Below are 17744 nucleotides of genomic sequence, written 5' to 3'. Positions count from 1 at the left end.
CCTGTGAAATCCTGCCTTTTTTTCACTCTTTCCATTGCTTCTCTATTGAGAGCTGTTCCTGCCTCTCACTGAATGTTACTGTGTATGGCGTAAAGAGACAAAAACTGCCAGAAATCAAAAGTTGTCCGAAAGTTTAGATAAGCTTTAAAGGGACCGTGTCATCGAAAAATGAGACGTTGTTGAAATCATTGTTTTTATATTAAACATATTTTTAAGATTTTTCAAAATATTGTCCACATTTTTTTTCTATATTTCACACTGGCCACCAAGCCTAAAAATAGTCTACCACTTCCTGTTTTGTACAGGCCACGTCTAAGAAATCATCTATTTATTATCCCAGGCGTGATCACAATGTGAGGTAACACCTCTATATCGATAACATTTGGGCAACTATTTACTGTAGGTGATAGTCACAGTTCATCTTCCCCTCCCTGATCCATGACCTCTGCCCAGGTCACGGAGCATGCCTAGAATTCTCTCCATAGACATCAATGAACATCCCTAAACTATTGCAGCCTATGGTCCATGTGGCTGCTGTAAAGCATATCTATCTTCTGCACATCCCTAGACTATTGCTGCCTATGGTCCATGTGGCTGCTGTAAAGCATATCTCTAAATGATGGAAAAAGCAGCAAATACAGAATAGCGGCTCCCTTAATCCTCGTCGTATGTTCTCTTAAAGGGGCCAATTCCTATATGATGGAAAAAGCAGCAAATACAGAATGGCGGCTCCCTTAATCCTTGTCGTATGTTCTCTTAAAGGAGCCAATTCCTATATAAGGAGGGATGACATTGGATGATGGTGGGGGAGAGTTATAGACGATAAGACGTTCTCCTGAAGGTCGTCATGGTGGAGGGCGGCTAATTTGAAGTTTTTCTATGGGGTCCTCTGGTTACGTGTTACACCCCTGGGTAGACGGATAGATCTAGAACTGTCCACATGTGTTAGATTTCCTCCTTCCTATATTTCGCTTGCCGCGTGATGACCTCTCTCATGGTCTGGTTGGCTCGAGACAAGACACTTTGGATTCCCTTTCTTCTCCTTGGCTGGATGTGAGGCTTCTAGACATGTAAGAATGTACAAATGTTATCGGAGACGGCTCCAGGGTCAGAATTGTTTTCTCATGTGTAGTGTATACATTTGTACACTTTAGTTTATGGGATGAGTAAAGGTTTATGTCTATTTGTAGCCGGGGGCAGTGGTGACTCCACTCCGAGTGCTTTGTTATATCTAGCTATAAGCACACGACTTTACCCCCATAAACACGTGAACGTGTCCTTAGAATAAATGACCTTTTACTACAGATTTTAATATTGTACCAGGACAAAGATTTCTCTGCAAATCTACTCCGGTTCCAAGGACGTGTCATCAAATTAAAGGGGTGATCCAGGTAAACGTTCTGCGGAATAGGCCATCAATATCAGATCGCTGGGTTCCAACAGCCAACACCCCCACCAACCAAATTCACTACAAACCAAATGGTGGAAGGAACTCATCGTACATCAGAAAACTGGAATTTGGTGCAAGGACCTATATCGCCTGCCAAATTGTATGAACTTGGGCGGTGTGGGGCAGGGAAAGATATTGTGGAACACATTTGATGTAAGACCCTTTCTTGTAAACCCCATCGAGGAGTTAACTTGCTGATTAATGGGGGTTCAACCACTGGGTCCCCCACTGTTCACAAGAACTGGAGTATTTTGCACCCTAGTTTGAAGGGTGCTATAGGTTGGGCTCCATTCATTTCAATGGAACCGACACAGATGGCCTAAACATGGTACTCAACTTTCTCCAACAGTCCCAATGAAATTAATGTAGCAGTGCATGCAAAGCACCCCACGTCTCAAAATCGAGGGGATCCAAGCAACTGAACTCCCACCAATCCAAGTTACTCTCTGTCCTTTGGTTAGGGGGTAACTTTTTTTTTTTTTTACTGGAATACCCTTTAAAGTGATGGGTTGATAGCTGCATGTTAGGGTTGAGCCGATCTTGAGATTTCAGGATCGATTTTAAAATCTGATTTCCAATCATTTTCCAACCGATCGTGAAATTTGCTTGATCACCGATCGGGAGCTGATCTTTCCCGATTGCTCAACTCTAGTCAATGCTTCTCTATGGGAAAAGTCACTTTTAGGGCTCAGCTGATCTTGAGATTTCAAAATCCGATTTTCAATAATTTTCCAGCCGATCCCGATCGCAATCATGAAATTTTCGTGATCGACGATTGGGATCCAATCTTTCCCGATCGCTTAACCCTACTGCATGTGAATCAGGGGGTATAGATAGGTCATCAATTATTTAGCCTATGTTAGAATTTAGATCACTTATTATGATGAATTTGACATTCACAATCTGAACCGGATTTTTTATTTTCTAGGCTCCTTCTCCCTCGGTGAAAATGCTCAACTGGAACGTCATCTGGTAGAAGCCGATCTTCTTGGCCAACGAGGCCATGACGTCCGTTGCTGACGAAGAGGTGGACATTGCAGACTGGCTCTGTGCCATCCATCTGGAGAGATACCAGGACAGTTTCAGGCAGCATGGCTACCACAGAGTTAGAGATATTCTATTAGTGGACAATGAGGTCCTTCAGCAGATCGGTGTCGGTGCCACAGGCCACAGGAAGCGAATAATTACTCGACTGAGGAACATTTCTGGTGACTCACTTTCTCCTTCGAGCAGCATAGAGAAGGTTGAGTCTCTCGAATGTCCAAGCAAAGAGGAGAAGGACACCAACCTTGGTCATAAAACTCAATCCGTTTCTACAGAATCAATTTTTAAGCCTGTGCCCAAACCAAGAACGGTATTCAATAAAAGTACGACAACCACGAATAAGGAGGTTGTAGTAGCTATGATGTTCTCCACCACCACCACCACCATCACATCATCATCATCTGCTTGTCTAGAACATAATTCAGTCACAACTAAAAAGACAACTTCTCTTCAGGAAACAACTGTTCCAAGAGGAAGCAGCTTGGACTGGGAGAATTCATGCCCGGGGCTGAAGCCAGGAGGGGTGGAGATGGAGGCCGGACCTTCTAGGTATACTTCCGCTGGGGTTGGGAAACCATTTCATCCCATTCCTTTTCTCCCCGTGCGTCAGAACAAAGAAACTTCACAGACTGGCTCATCCTACCAGCCATACAAGCCCCAGATGGAAGCGGATACCGTACAGTGTTCCCCGTTATCGATTTTGCCTTCCTTTGCTGGAAGTAAAGAGGAAGTCACCTCCTTTTCGACCAGTCCTCCATCTCCACAGGAAACACTAACAATGATAACCAATGAGATCTATTCTGGGTTTGGTCCTCGGACTGACGCTGTTAGCTGTGCTACAGACATTAAAGCCCGACCGATATTCTTAAACCCGCCTGACATGATTAAGCAAGAAACAACGTCGGCGCCAGAAAAAATAAAGTAAGTAGAATTTGGAAACTGTCAAATTTTTTTACAAAATGTTATGAAAATTCTCTTACCAATTTCGAAATTTCACAATCTAACTTTATAGCCTCAAAGAATATTCCAATTTTATTTTTCAATTTCTGTTTTTGAAAATTGACAATTGTAATTTGTGTTAATATTAGATACATTTACGGTGATCCTACTTTTTGGGTGAATTCACTCGTCTCGTATTTTGGGTTATACTTGTGTGCATACCGTACGTACCGTCAAGGATATAGTACATATATGATGTATAACTTCTAGATTGGAAATGCAGCTCATTGTATAGTGAAAGAATTTTAAAAAATTGTGCAAATAGCTCAAAAAATTGGAATAAACCCTTTAAATTTACAAATTTCAATTCCCAAAGAACAGACTTGTATATAATAATACCAAAAGTTCCGTAGTACCCCAATCTTTTATGTTTTTTGTTAGAATTTTTGGAATTGTACGTACTGTGAGAGGGGATAGGCAGAGGTTAATATATTAAGTCCATATACAGTTGGTCTTTTTTTTTTGTTGCTGGGAACATTGGGTTCCTACAGATAAGTATACAGAGAGAGCCAACCATGGAAGTCTAAGATAGTTTCCTGGAGCCAATGGTTAAGGAAAGGGTGGAGATTACTTTACAGCTGGAATCAGACAATTGAAGGAAGTCTTGACCTTGCTGAAATTATAATAATGACTTTACATAACTTGTTAAAGGCACTAGCTACACCCAAGCTATGCATGCTTGGGGGAGAACGATCCTTGTGTTTTTCTCGTGAAAATAAGGATTTTGGTTTTTTTCTATACCTCCTACGCCGTTGCATGCATGGATGGTGGATGCATATTGTTGCTTCATCGTGACTAGCATTTAAACCTGATAAGTGGCTGCTTCGTTTAGATCACCGCAGATGAGGAACTCAACTCTAAAACCAGTCCCAATGAGGAGCACACCGTCACCGACACCAGGAAGCACACAAGATGGTGTTTGTCCAAGGCCAGCTCCTGTCGGGATTTCTGCTTCCCCGACTACTTCACGTTTGAGGACTACTGCCCCAGGGAGACCACTGCCCGTTGGTAACCAAACTCAACTGCTTCCAAACCAGAAAAGGAGTTCTGTACCTGTTACTTTTTCTACCGCATCTTTAAGACCAAACCCGGTAGGAGATTCTGGGTCACCAAGACTTCCAAGAACAGGACAGGTGGCTTTCCCTCGACCTCCACCCATTGGACATTCTGCATCTCCAATGTTGCCACGCGTGAGGACTTCTCCTCCACAAAGGACAGAGAGCCCACAGAATGATGATATTTCTGTACCACCATTCACGAATTCCACATCATCCAGACAAGTAAAGAAGAAACAGTCTACAACACGACAAGAGGTAACAGGAAGCTCATCGTTGCAGAGACAAAAGTCTGTTACTAAAAACACATCACATCCTGGACCAGTTAGATCTAATTCTTCAGGATCTCCACCTGACGTTCTACACAGGCCTACTCCAGTTGGGAACGCTGGCTCTTCCAACAAACCATCCATCAGTGCTCCATCCCAAAAATCATTTTTGTTGAGATACACAACTCCAGCTAGACCTACAGTCCAAAAATGTGGTCCGGTAGCAAATCCGGGTCCGCACAAACCCACCTATAACTATTCACCATTAAATGCGGCGGAGCCTGAATCTGGAAAATGTGTAGTCAACCCTATGTCCAAGAGACCTACACCGATGGGAATCTCGCCCTCTTCAACTCTTAAAAAATCGTTTACGAAGAAGCCACCATCGCCAAAAACAGCAGTGAGTGGTTTGCCCAAATTGAAACCTAAGGAGTCCAAAGCAGAAGATATTAATGTATCCCATCAGGGATCCTACGAAACTCTTGCTGTACCAAAAGCCAAGCCAGATGGATTGGTGCCAAGGACAAAATGTATAGTGAGTTTGGCCACACAAAAAGTAAAAGCTGCAAAAAAAGACTCATCGCTCAGGCCAATGGAGGCGGAACATTGTTCTGTCGAAAGAACAAAAGCCAAGGGAAGTAAGTTCTTATTGAAGCAGAAACCAGCAGAAAAATATGGATTATCAATACAGAAATCTGCAGGAAGTGTGACTTTCCAGAGGCCAAAGCAAACAGGAAACACTGGTTCACAACCGCCTAAATGCAGGAATGTTGTGTCAAGTACGAAAAATTCACAGCCAACGAGTGCTTTGCCAAGGTCTCCAGGGATTGCTGAGGTAGCAAAGCCTTCAAGTAATACTGGAATATCACTATCAAAGGTGATCAAAAATATACCGTCAGCAAGACCCAAACAAAAGGATGGTACAACCAACCCGACCACATCAAGACCACAACCCGTAGGAAACGTATCCAACAGTATCTCTAAATCAAAGAGCACCGTCTCGTTAAATTCCGGAAAACTATCCGAAGGAATTGCTCGAACTCCACCGAAAAAAATTGCCAGTAATCTTTTGCCGAGGTTACCCTTCATGCCCAAAAAGTCTCCTTCTAAAATCTCCCTGTTGAAGACCTCCTCTTCCCGAGCGGGAGATAACAACTATTCAATGTGTTCTCCGGGGAGGAAAATGGCCCCAAGTGTCCCCGAAGACGAAGAGAGTGATATGACTCCTCTGCCGGATGTGTCTTCTCCAATCGATGAAGGCCTTGACTTGCATAAGACGTATAGAGACTCTTGGGAGGTGGACTTAACCGAAGAGTCTTTGGAAGCTGCTCTACGGGCAAGTGCCACAACCTTTAACCCAATTCAGGATGAACATCTAGTTCTTGTAAGGCCGAGGTTGATGGGATCTCACTTGAGTGACGCGTTTCTTGAGCAAAAATATAGGATTTCTAAAACGAACGATGGGTAGGGATGACCGGCCACTGCATCGAACTATACAGAAGATGGAAACACTAACACTTACTGTCAATGTGGCAGCTCCTTGTTGGTCTGTTGTTGTATGACTTTATATTGTTAAGGTCCTTCTGTCATTTCCGAGATATTAGAAGGTGATAGGTTTCCCAAAGTCTCTGTGAACGTGTTAGTTTTTGGATTTTTATGAATGTGCAAAAGGAGACCGGACAAGGTTCCATTTTAAAGGCAATGTGATTTTTGGTGGCCAAAAAATGCGTTTGCATACAATTTCTACTATGTATTGTTCTTAAAGGAAATGTACATGCAGGTGTGTCCTGTCTTTCTTTTTGGTTTGAGATGACCAAGTTTGAAAACGAATGTTTTTGTATTCCTCACAATGCCCGACAGATTACAACGGCTTTATTTCTTCAAAGATTGTCTCACCCCCACCCATAGTATCTCAGGGTATCTCAAGCCAAGAAGAAAGTAAAAATAAGTGGTGTATGAAACACCAATAATGGAGCAACATTGGGGGAAAACATAAACTAGAGTGAGAATCAAAAAGTTAGAAGATATGAAGTGTCTCTCTGGGCAATTCTTCTTTTGCCCCCAGGGGTCCTAAGTGTTTCTTACCAGGCTCTCAACTTTTTGAAATCTTCTCCTTTGAATCCTGTCCCTGTTTTTGGACCTGGTGACATTGACCTGGCCCTTCAAAGGTCCATGAGAACAGATGTAAATGCCCTTTGAGTCTCATTTGCACATTGCATGCTTGAAAAATCCAGGAATGTGAACTTCTCTCTTTTTTTTTTTTTTGTTTTTGCATTTTTTTTGAGGAAGTTGCACGTTTGGAGTTTTTGGAAATTTTTCGAGGTGAGGGAGCCTGGGTTCGTAAAAGTTCAGTTACCGGTGGATTTGGCAGATCTTATGCTATGAATACGACTTTGTATCACTTACTTTTTTACCACTACTGGATAGTGGGGAGAGCACGATGATGTTGATGTCTAGTTTTTAACCTTTTTTTTGTAATTTTTTACGGTGAAATGAAATTTTATATTTTTGTATTTTTTTGTCTTTTCTTTAAAAAAAAAAAAAAAAAAAAAGAAAATGGAAAACAAGGATATGTAATAGATATAGGCGGATATTCTATTGTAACTCTGAGGGTATTGTTATAAAATGCTAATTCCCCTTTCTTGCACTTTCTTCGATGTTTTTGATGTTTTTGTAATGTGGGCATGGTATTGCTGTTTGGGTATTGGGCCATTGCTTTTAGGGTGTAGATATGATTTGCATAGCACTTCTTGTTTTGTATTTATTGTATTATTTTGGGGTTTTTTTTGGTTAAAGGGGTTGTTGTCTCATTAAGACCTCCCCTTTGCATATCTTTTTGGGTCTGTGAACTTGGTAGAGGGGGGTTTCTGAGTTTGCAACCTTCCCAATCTGAAGAGTGTCTAACAAAAAGTGATCTTTGCTGAGGTTACCCCTACAATGACCACACGGACCCTTGGCAATAACCTCTGATCACCAGGGGTCTCCAAAGATCCGTGGTAATCCAATGACCTATTGAGGGCCTTGATTTTAAAGGGTTTGTCCAAGATTTAGGTTTTTAGGACCTATAAATATCTGATCTGTCGGAAGACAACAACCAACCCACACACACACCAATCAACTGTAATCTGCTACGTTCTGTACACAAAACAGGGCTGGAAGCAGATAGCGCTAGTCCCTGGTAGTGGCTGGGCACCGATACTGCAGCTCAGTGAATGGGACCTGAGCTGCATTAACGGCACCCAACCAGAGCCAACTGCTTCTGGCCCCGTGATGTGTCTAGTGTGGGCACCAGAAGCACCCCGTACATCTGATCGTGGTAGGGCCCACCTGTTGGGCCCCCTAAAACTTTCCATGTTATCTATATTTTTTTTAAATTCCTAAAAATCCTGCAATTTGGTCACTAAACCAAATAATATGCTAACACTTTTTGTTTCCTATAAGCATACTGATGATAAGACACAGACTGTACTCCCCCTCTCCCCTCTGTGCAATGACCTCTGCACATGCCTAGAATGCCCTCCCGTAGAATTCAGTAGGGTCTGCTCCAGACCATTCTGTCTATGGCCCGTGATCCCTTTCCAGGAGACAGGAAGTCACACATTATTTTAGGCTTAGTGGTAAGAGACGGAATTGCAAGAGTTTTTGAATTTTTTTTAAAAAAATATAGATAATAACATGAGTTTTTTTTTTTAAATTTACAAAAATTTAATTTTAAAAAAATGTGATTTAACCAATAGATTATTTGCTTCCCCTTTATGCTTTTGGGAAGAGGGAGGTCTGACTCTCATTGGTGGTGTATGAAGATTTACTCACAGGCAATGTACCATGGGAAAAAAATATGCAAATCAGCCCCTACAAGGAGAAAAACATCTCCTATTGGCTAATATGGAGTTACCGTAACGTCTTTTTGGTAGTTCTTGAAGACGGAGGTGTTTCTTGTTGTCTTTACAACTTTTGATTTTCTTTTTGATAGGATTAAAATGGGAGTTTCCGTCGTTTTTTTGCGTATAATAATATCGAAGGCAGTCTATTGCGTTATTTTTTACAACTTTTTGCTTACGCGTATGCAAACTGTGGATGGTTACAAAGGCTAAAATATATTGTATTTTTTGTTGATGTGTCTATGTGGAGGTCTCTGCCCCGTTGGTCTGGAGATGGACAGTAATGTGCAGACAACTCTTGATCTCCTTCCTTGGTAGGAACAGATCATATATAGCTTAAAGAGGACCTTTCACCACCTCCAGGTCATTGGATCCACCATTAGGTGCTGCTCCGCTGATTCAAGCGCAGTTGGAATTTTTTCTCTAGCCCCAACGAGTCCTGAGCAATTATTGATCTTAGTTTCAGCTCTCTACTGTCAAAGGGGCGGCTTTTGGCTGGAACAAAAAGACAGGTAACGCCCACTTGACAAAATTGTGTTGAAACTAATAACAATGATTGCTCAGGAACGGAAGGGTTTTATTGCTATTAGTTTTAGCACAATTTTGTCAGGTGGGCGTTACCTGTCTTCTGTTCCAGCCAAAAACCGCCCCCCCTGACAGTAAAGAGCTGAGACTAAGATCAATGATTGCTCAGGAATGGTGGGGGCTAGAGAAAAAATTCCAACTGCGGCTGAATCAGTGGAGCAGCACCTAATGTTCCAGAGCAATCATTGCTATTAGTTTTAGCACAATTTTGTCAGGTGGGCGTTACCTGTCTTTCTGTTCCAGCCAAAAACTGCCCCCCTGACTGTAGAGAGCTGAAACTAAGATCAATGATTGCTCAGGAATGGTGGGGGCTAGAGAAAAAATTCCAACTGCGGCTGAATCAGTGGAGCAGCACCTAATGTTCCAGAGCAATCATTGCTATTAGTTTTAGCACAATTTTGTCAGGTGGGCGTTACCTGTCTTTCTGTTCCAGCCAAAAACTGCCCCCCTGACTGTAGAGAGCTGAAACTAAGATCAATGATTGCTCAGGAATGGTGGGGGCTAGAGAAAAAATTCCAACTGCGGCTGAATCAGTGGAGCAGCACCTAATGTTCCAGAGCAATCATTGCTATTAGTTTTAGCACAATTTTGTCAGGTGGGCGTTACCTGTCTTTCTGTTCCAGCCAAAAACTGCCCCCCTGACTGTAGAGAGCTGAAACTAAGATCAGTGATTGTTCAGGAATGGTGGGGGCTAGAGAAAAAATTCCAACTGCGGCTGAATCAGTGGAGCAGCACCTAATGTTCCTGAGCAATCATTGCTATTAGTTTCAGCACAATTTTGTCAGGTGGGCGTTACCTGTCTTTCTGTTCCAGCCAAAAACCGCCCCCCTGACTGTAGAGAGCTGAAACTAAGATCAGTGATTGTTCAGGAATGGTGGGGGCTAGAGAAAAAATTCCAACTGCGGCTGAATCAGTGGAGCAGCAGTTAATGTTCCTGAGCAACCATTGATCTTAGTGTCAGCACAATTTTGTCAGGTGGGCGTTACCTGTCTTTCTGTTCCAGCCAAAAAACGCGCCCCTGACTGTAGAGAACTGAAACTAAGATCAGTGATTGTTCAGGAATGGTGGGGGCTAGAGGAAAAATTCCAACTGCAGTTGAATCAGTGGAGCAGCACCTAATGTTCCTGAGAAATCATTGCTATTAGTTTCAGCACAATTTCGTCAGGTGGGCGTTACCTGTCTTTCTGTTTCAGCCAAAAACCGCCCCCCTGACTGTAGAGAGCTGAAACTAAGATCAACGATTGCTCAGGAATGGTGGGGGCTAGAGAAAAAATTCCAACTGCGGCTGAATCAGTGGAGAGGCACCTATTGGAGGATGCAGAGAGTTAGAGAAGGTGGAGAAAGGTCATCTTTAATTTTGGCTTAAATATTAACCCTATGATAGGTTCCCAGTATATAGGTGTGAAGTGTGAGATGGTCTCATGCGCTTAAGATGGTAAACCCAATAAAGGTTCTGCACATCGGGCCCAAGAACCAATGCCCGATGCAGAACGGTCTTAATAGACTTAAAGGAGCCTGCCCACGTTGGAGGGCGATCCATCAAGGGGGCCATGTACACTCTTCCTATTTTGGACCCTTTGTTTTTGCAATGACCTATACTGTACTGCACTGTATACTGTATAGATACATCTCCACCCCCTTGTACATGAACACGTCCATCGCTTAGCGCAGCATTATCCCTCGGCAGCAAAGAGGTTAATAGGAGAAAGTTAATAAGAATGAATGGCGATGTCTTTTATAATACACTCATATTTCTAGCCATTTTTTCGTTTGTTTGTTGTAAAACCTAATCTGTGTGTGGTCAATGTGGAACAATAAAACAATACGTATTTCTAACGCCAAGATTTTCAGAGTTTTTTTGCATAATTTTTGCTATTGTATTCTAGTTACAGTAATAATTCTAGCAATCTCATAGTATTGTGTCCCGTTTTCTATATTTCTGGTCTTTGTCCTGCTTTTTATTTCTCTCTGCTTTTGTTTAGTTTTTTATGGTAGGTCTGAATCATTTAAAGGGGTTGTCCATCAATTTTGAATTCCTGGACAACCCCTTTAACTGAGCCTACAATGAGACCCGTGTCTGAAGGGCTTGACTAGCGTGTAAACTACACCACAATTGTGCACATCTAGAGATGAGCGAACAGTAAAATGTTCGAGATTCGCTATTCGTTTCGAGTAGCCCCTCAATATTCGACTACTCGAATCGAATATCGAACCCTATTATAGTCTATGGGGGGAAAATGCTCGTTTCAGGGGTAGGCAACGTTCGATCAAATTATACTTACCAAGTCCACGAGTGAGGGTCGGGCTGGATCCTCTGAGAAGTCTTCTCTGTGCAGCGTCCCCGCGGCGTCTTCCGGCTCTGAATTCACTCTGCCAGGCATCGGGCCTGGGCAGAGCCGACTGCGCATGTCCGCACTACAAGTGGGCATGTGCAGTCGGCTCTGCTTAGGCCTGATGCCTGGCAGAGTGAATGAAGAGCCGGAAGACGCCGCGGGGAAGCTGCACGGAGAAGACTTCTAAAGGTAGGAGAAGAACCAGCGTTGATTGGCTGACAGTATAGCATTTGGCCAATCAATGCTGGTTCTGCATTGCATTCAAATAGCGAGTGGTACTCTATCGAGTACGAGTATTTCGAATACCGTAATATTCGATCGAATACCTACTCGATCGAATACTACTCGCTCATCTCTATCCACATCCTATAATTCCTAAAAACAAACAAAAAAAAAACCTCCTATCATAACGGGTGCTTGACCGTTGCCAAATTTACGACTGCAGGTGCTGCCAAAAAATACAGTTGTGACAACCTCATAGAAGTGAATGGAACGTCGGTGATGGAAACACACTGGCGCTCTATTCTCAAGGAGGCCTAAGAGTCAGTACACATAGAGGTTTTTTTTTTTTTTTTATAATGTAGATTGTGAGCCCCACATAGAGCTCACATTGTACATTTTTCCCTATCAGTATGTCTTTGGAATATGGGATGGAAATCCATGCAAACACAGGAAGGACATACAAACTCCTTGCAGATGGTTTTTTGCCCTTGGCGGGATTTGAACACCAGGACTCCAGCGCTGCAAGGCTGCAGTGCTAACCACTGAGCCACCGTGTGGTCCCGGTCACATAGAGTTTTTTGGCACTGATTTTGATGCTGAATCTGCCTCAAAATCAGCCTCCAAAAAACGCCTCCCCATAGAGTTCTAGCGGAAAAAAAGTTTCCTGAGAATCTATTCACAGGGAGGAAAATGGTGAGGAATTTGATGTGGAATTTCAGCGCTGAAAAAAAAGCCTCCCATTGACTTCAATGGGTTCTGTTTTCCGCATGGAACCCATCGAAGTCAATGGGAGTCTTATTTTTCAGCGCTGATTCTGATGCGAGTTCCGCACCAGAATCGGCGCCAACTTCCTCCGTGTGAATGGACCCTTACTTCCCCGTCCTCCTGATCAGACACTCACCCCCTGGCTTGTGGATAGAGGAGAAGTGTCTATAACGGGACAACCCCTTTAAGTCTATTATTTTCAGCGGATCCGAAAGTTCTGCGCCCCATGTTATCGCCTAATCCAAAATAACGGACCTGTATAGTATCTGTTGTTCTCAGTAACACTCTCGTATTCAGTGCGATTCATGGCTACCCTAAAGCACGGATAGGCCTCATATAGGACTATGCCTAGAGACCAGGCCAATAGCAACCAATCAGAAATCAGCTTTTATAAGTCTATAGCCTATTTGAAAATGAAAGCAGTGATCTGATTGGTCGCTATGGACACGTCTACGCTCGGGCCTGGGCCTAATGTCTCCACTAGTTTTGGTAGATCAGGCCCAGCTCGTGTAGTCCGGGATTCATGGATTGTATCTGCCATACAATAAAAATCTGTTCTATAAATGGAGGTCTAGATTTTTTGCAATCCCCATTTAGATGAATGAGAATCCTCTGATACAACTCTGTTGTTGTGTGTGAATTCACTCTAAATCCCCATACACATGGACCAGAAAATATACTATATACAGTAAGGCCATGTACCATATACAGTAAGGCTATATACTATATACAGTAAGGCTATGTACTATATACAGTAAGGCTATATACTATATACAGTAAGGCTATGTACTATATACAGTAAGGCTATGTACTATATACAGTAAGGCTATATACAGTAAGGCTCTATACTATATACAGTAAGGCTATGTACAGTAAGGCTCTATACTATATACAGTAAGGCCATGTACCATATACAGTAAGGCTCTATACTATATACAGTAAGGCTATGTACTATATACAGTAAGGCTATATACTATATACAGTAAGGCTATGTACTATATACAGTAAGGCTATATACTATATACAGTAAGGCTATATACTATATACAGTAAGGCTATGTACTATATACAGTAAGGCTATGTACTATATACAGTAAGGCTATATACTATATACAGTAAGGCTCTGTACTATATACAGTAAGGCTATGTACTATATACAGTAAGGCTATATACTATATACAGTAAGGCTCTGTACTATATACAGTAAGGCTATGTACTATATACAGTAAGGCTATATACTATATACAGTAAGGCTATGTACTATATACAGTAAGGCTATATACTATATACAGTAAGGCTATGTACTATATACAGTAAGGCTATATACTATATACAGTAAGGCTCTGTACTATATACAGTAAGGCTATGTACTATATACAGTAAGGCTATATACTATATACAGTAAGGCTCTGTACTATATACAGTAAGGCTATGTACTATATACAGTAAGGCTATATACTATATACAGTAAGGCTATGTACTATATACAGTAAGGCTATATACTATATACAGTAAGGCTATGTACTATATACAGTAAGGCTATATACTATATACAGTAAGGCTCTGTACTATATACAGTAAGGCTATGTACTATATACAGTAAGGCTATATACTATATACAGTAAGGCTCTATACTATATACAGTAAGGCTATGTACTATATACAGTAAGGCTATGTACTATATACAGTAAGGCTCTGTACTATATACAGTAAGGCTCTATACTATATACAGTAAGGCTATATACAGTAAGGCTCTATACTATGTACAGTAAGGCTATGTACTATATACAGTAAGGCTATATACTATATACAGTAAGGCTCTATACTATATACAGTAAAGCTATATGTACATGACGTGTATGACTATAGCCAGGCCGTGATGGCTCAGACAGCACATGGTTGCCATCTGTGTGTCTCCACGGCTCCATTGACTGAGCCCGGGCCACACAATGGAGAGGAATAGGACCAGTCCTGAGTTTTGCCCCATCTTTCCACCCCATACACGTGTGTCCTAAACAATGCACATGGTGCATGAGGCCTAAGAGACAGTAGAGCTATGGCGAGCCTGAGGCTGGGACTTCTAGTGTCATAGATGACTATGAAGCAAGATGTCCTGGTTAAAGATGAGCACCAAGTACTGTTTGGATCAGCCGATCCGAACAGCACGCTCCATAGAAATGAATGAATGCACCTGGTACTTCTGCTTTGACGGCAGCCGGCCGCTTAACCCTCCGCGTGCCGGCTATGTCCATTCATTTCTATGCGAGCGTGCTGTTCGGATCAGCTGATCCAAACAGTACTCGCTCATCTCTAGTCCTGGTCTCTCCACTGAGTCCAGCCCGGGCGATCCAGCTTGTATATGGACCGGATTTTCCATTCCAGCTTCCTATGTTTGTATGAGGCCTGAAGCCGCCCATGCACATTATGCTGATTAATAACAGTCTGCACCACTTTATACCAATACAGTACTTACCTACGGTATATACTTTGGCAGCGACCTATAGAAATTGGGAGATCAGTACTAGTACTACGCTGTCATTGCATATACTATTGCAGGGGTAGGGAACCTTTGGCTGTCCAGCTGCTGCAAAACTACAACTCCCAGCATGCATACATGCTCTGCTGTTCTTGGAAGTGAATGGAGCATGCTGGGAGTTGTAGTGTCACCGGAGCTGCAGAGCCCAAGGTTCCCTACCCCTGCACTATAGGGTTATCATTACAGCAGACACTGAGTTTCTCCTATGACACTAACTTTCCTATTTCCTTCATAAAGTTGCTCAGGTTCGGCTGCAGTGGATTCCCCTGCTGTTCCTGAAAGGCCTTTGTCTAGTTTTGGTAAGATTTTTTTTTTTTTGCTACGGTATAAAAGCAATAATTCATAGAGTAAGAGGAGCTTATGTACTAACATCACATTTACCTGCAGAATTTTGGTGAAGCAACAGCAACCCAATTGCAGTGTATAGTGTCAGCATAGCAGTGGACTTGCAGTGTCTTGTATACACACCCTTAGTCATGACCGTAATGATCACTGTCTGCAAAACATGTCCGCCTTGCATCAGTATGTCATCTGCAATCACACATTTGCAGACTTGTATAATCCCCTACATTGCTGCAAACACGGACAGGAATAGGACATGCTCCATATTTTGCACATGGTGTCTACAGCCCGGGCACTGACCCGCATTTGTGGTTTGGCCTATTAACTTCACAGTCTTGCAGATTTGCTGCAGAAATGAGTTTTCTAAACTGAACAACTCGGAATCTGATGTGTAATATTGTATTTCTATCACCATTTTACACTTAGTCCTCATTTGCATCCATAATGACAAGTGTCATCATTCCATTTATTCCATCTCTAATGATATATTACAGCTTATTATTATACAATGATGTGTAATTACAAGACAGCGCATGAGACAGACTCCATAGACGTTGTATCATACCCACTTATTGACGCCTAGTCCTTCTACCTTCTAGTGTCGGCAGAAGCCATTAACCCTTACTGTGAAAGCCTCTTCAACCGCCTCACTCAGATACAAGACTCAAAGGTAAGAATTTGGAGGGATTGTGTTACTATACAACAGGGGTAGGGAACGTACGGCTCTCCAGCTGTTGCAAAACTACAACTCCCAGCATGCATACTTGCATTGCTGTTCTTGGAACTCCCATGGAAGTGAATGGAGCATGTTGGGAGTTGTAGTTTCACAGCAGCTGTAGAGCCGAAGGTTCCCTACCCCTGCTATACAAGAATAGAAAACACTCAGAACAACGTCATACCTTTAATTCACTCCCCTCCATTGCTTGTGCCCCGTCTGACCCGCCTCCTCCTCCCTGGATCTTCTTCCGGACACATTGCACTGCTACATTTGAATTCTCGCGCATGCGCAGTGCGGTACTGCACATGTCCGAGCGCCATTTTGTTGTAGCTCACTGCTCAGTACGCTGTTGTAGTGAGCGACACCAACATGGCACTCGGACAGGCGCAGTACCTGCACAATGCCTATGAAAAATATTCGCCGTCTTTAGACGCTTTAAGACGATTCTAAGAGCAGACGTGTTATCTGGACTATGAGCATCACCTTTGACTCTTTAAGGATTTTTAGCTTTATTTTCATTATACAGAATGGCAAAATCCGGACCTGTTCTACGATGCCCATGTTTACACCGGGAGAGGATAGAAGTCACGCCAGGTACGTCTGACAACATCGACATTATTGGCCCAAAGCCAACCTAGAAATGTCAAATCGTAGGCGGTGTACTGAGCCACTCATGGCTGTAATATCTTATATATTAGACAGCATGTGATATGAAAGAAGGAACAAGACGGCAGCCCTTGTGCACGTGGATTATAAAAAAAACAATGTAGCGGCTAAAATAGGAAGTAGACGGCTCTTGTCCGTAGATTACCAAATAAGTTGACTATTTACTTGTTTCACCCCTATAGTTCCTGGACAACCCCTTTAAGCCATATCAGATTGCACATACACTAATAGAGTTGCTTTGTTACAGGAATATCCTTGAGGCGTCCAAGGAGAGGAAGAATGAAGACGAAGAGGGAAAAACACAGCGAATCACGCAGATTGTTCACAATGAACAGGAAGGCTACTCCACCGTGGACTCCCCCGCAGATAATAACAGGTTTAGCCTCCCCTCGGACCTGTACAAAGATGAGATACTGGATGACTTGACCATATCTCCCTATGCCAGCTTCACATCCATCCACGACAAGTCACGGCCAGTACTTAGCGGATGGTTGGATAAACTTTCCCCCCAAGGGTAAGTCCAATCTCTCCATCCTCTATCCCGATGGTAATATGTTGACACCTGTAGCGGTGCGGATACGGGCTATGTTGCCTCTATACCCGGTATGGACCCAGCGGCTGGGCAGAGCCAATTGGCTACAATATGACGATAATATGTTCTGAATTTTTATCCCGTGTCACTATGTTCTAGCCCTTAAAGGGGTATTCCAGGTGACAGATATCCTCGGAGCAAACACCATCTTACCGATATCACTGATATTTTTGCAGGAACTACGTCTTTCAAAGAAGATTTGTAAGATTTGATGGCAAGAATCTAATGTACTTCAGTAATGACAAGGTAAGGACTTGCTGGATACTCTGTGTTATTTTAGGCCACGGT

General features: G+C 42.6%; 1 protein-coding gene across 1 annotated transcript in view; it reads left to right on the top strand.

The window, feature by feature from the left end:
• Positions 1 to 2453: 2453 nt before the first annotated feature.
• The window catches only part of ARAP3 (ArfGAP with RhoGAP domain, ankyrin repeat and PH domain 3), a 50921-nt gene continuing 35630 nt past the window's right edge, over positions 2454 to 17744 (top strand). The window contains exons 1-6 of the mRNA XM_075275422.1: positions 2454 to 3415; positions 15376 to 15437; positions 16080 to 16150; positions 16725 to 16792; positions 17112 to 17378; positions 17633 to 17702. Coding sequence (XP_075131523.1) covers positions 2454 to 3415; positions 15376 to 15437; positions 16080 to 16150; positions 16725 to 16792; positions 17112 to 17378; positions 17633 to 17702 — 1500 coding nt within the window. The remainder of the gene's footprint in view (positions 3416 to 15375; positions 15438 to 16079; positions 16151 to 16724; positions 16793 to 17111; positions 17379 to 17632; positions 17703 to 17744) is intronic.

This window comes from Leptodactylus fuscus, chromosome 5 (assembly GCF_031893055.1).
Source record: "Leptodactylus fuscus isolate aLepFus1 chromosome 5, aLepFus1.hap2, whole genome shotgun sequence".
In the NCBI taxonomy this organism is placed as follows: domain Eukaryota; kingdom Metazoa; phylum Chordata; class Amphibia; order Anura; family Leptodactylidae; genus Leptodactylus; species Leptodactylus fuscus.
This window is presented reverse-complemented; position numbering and strand designations above follow the sequence as displayed.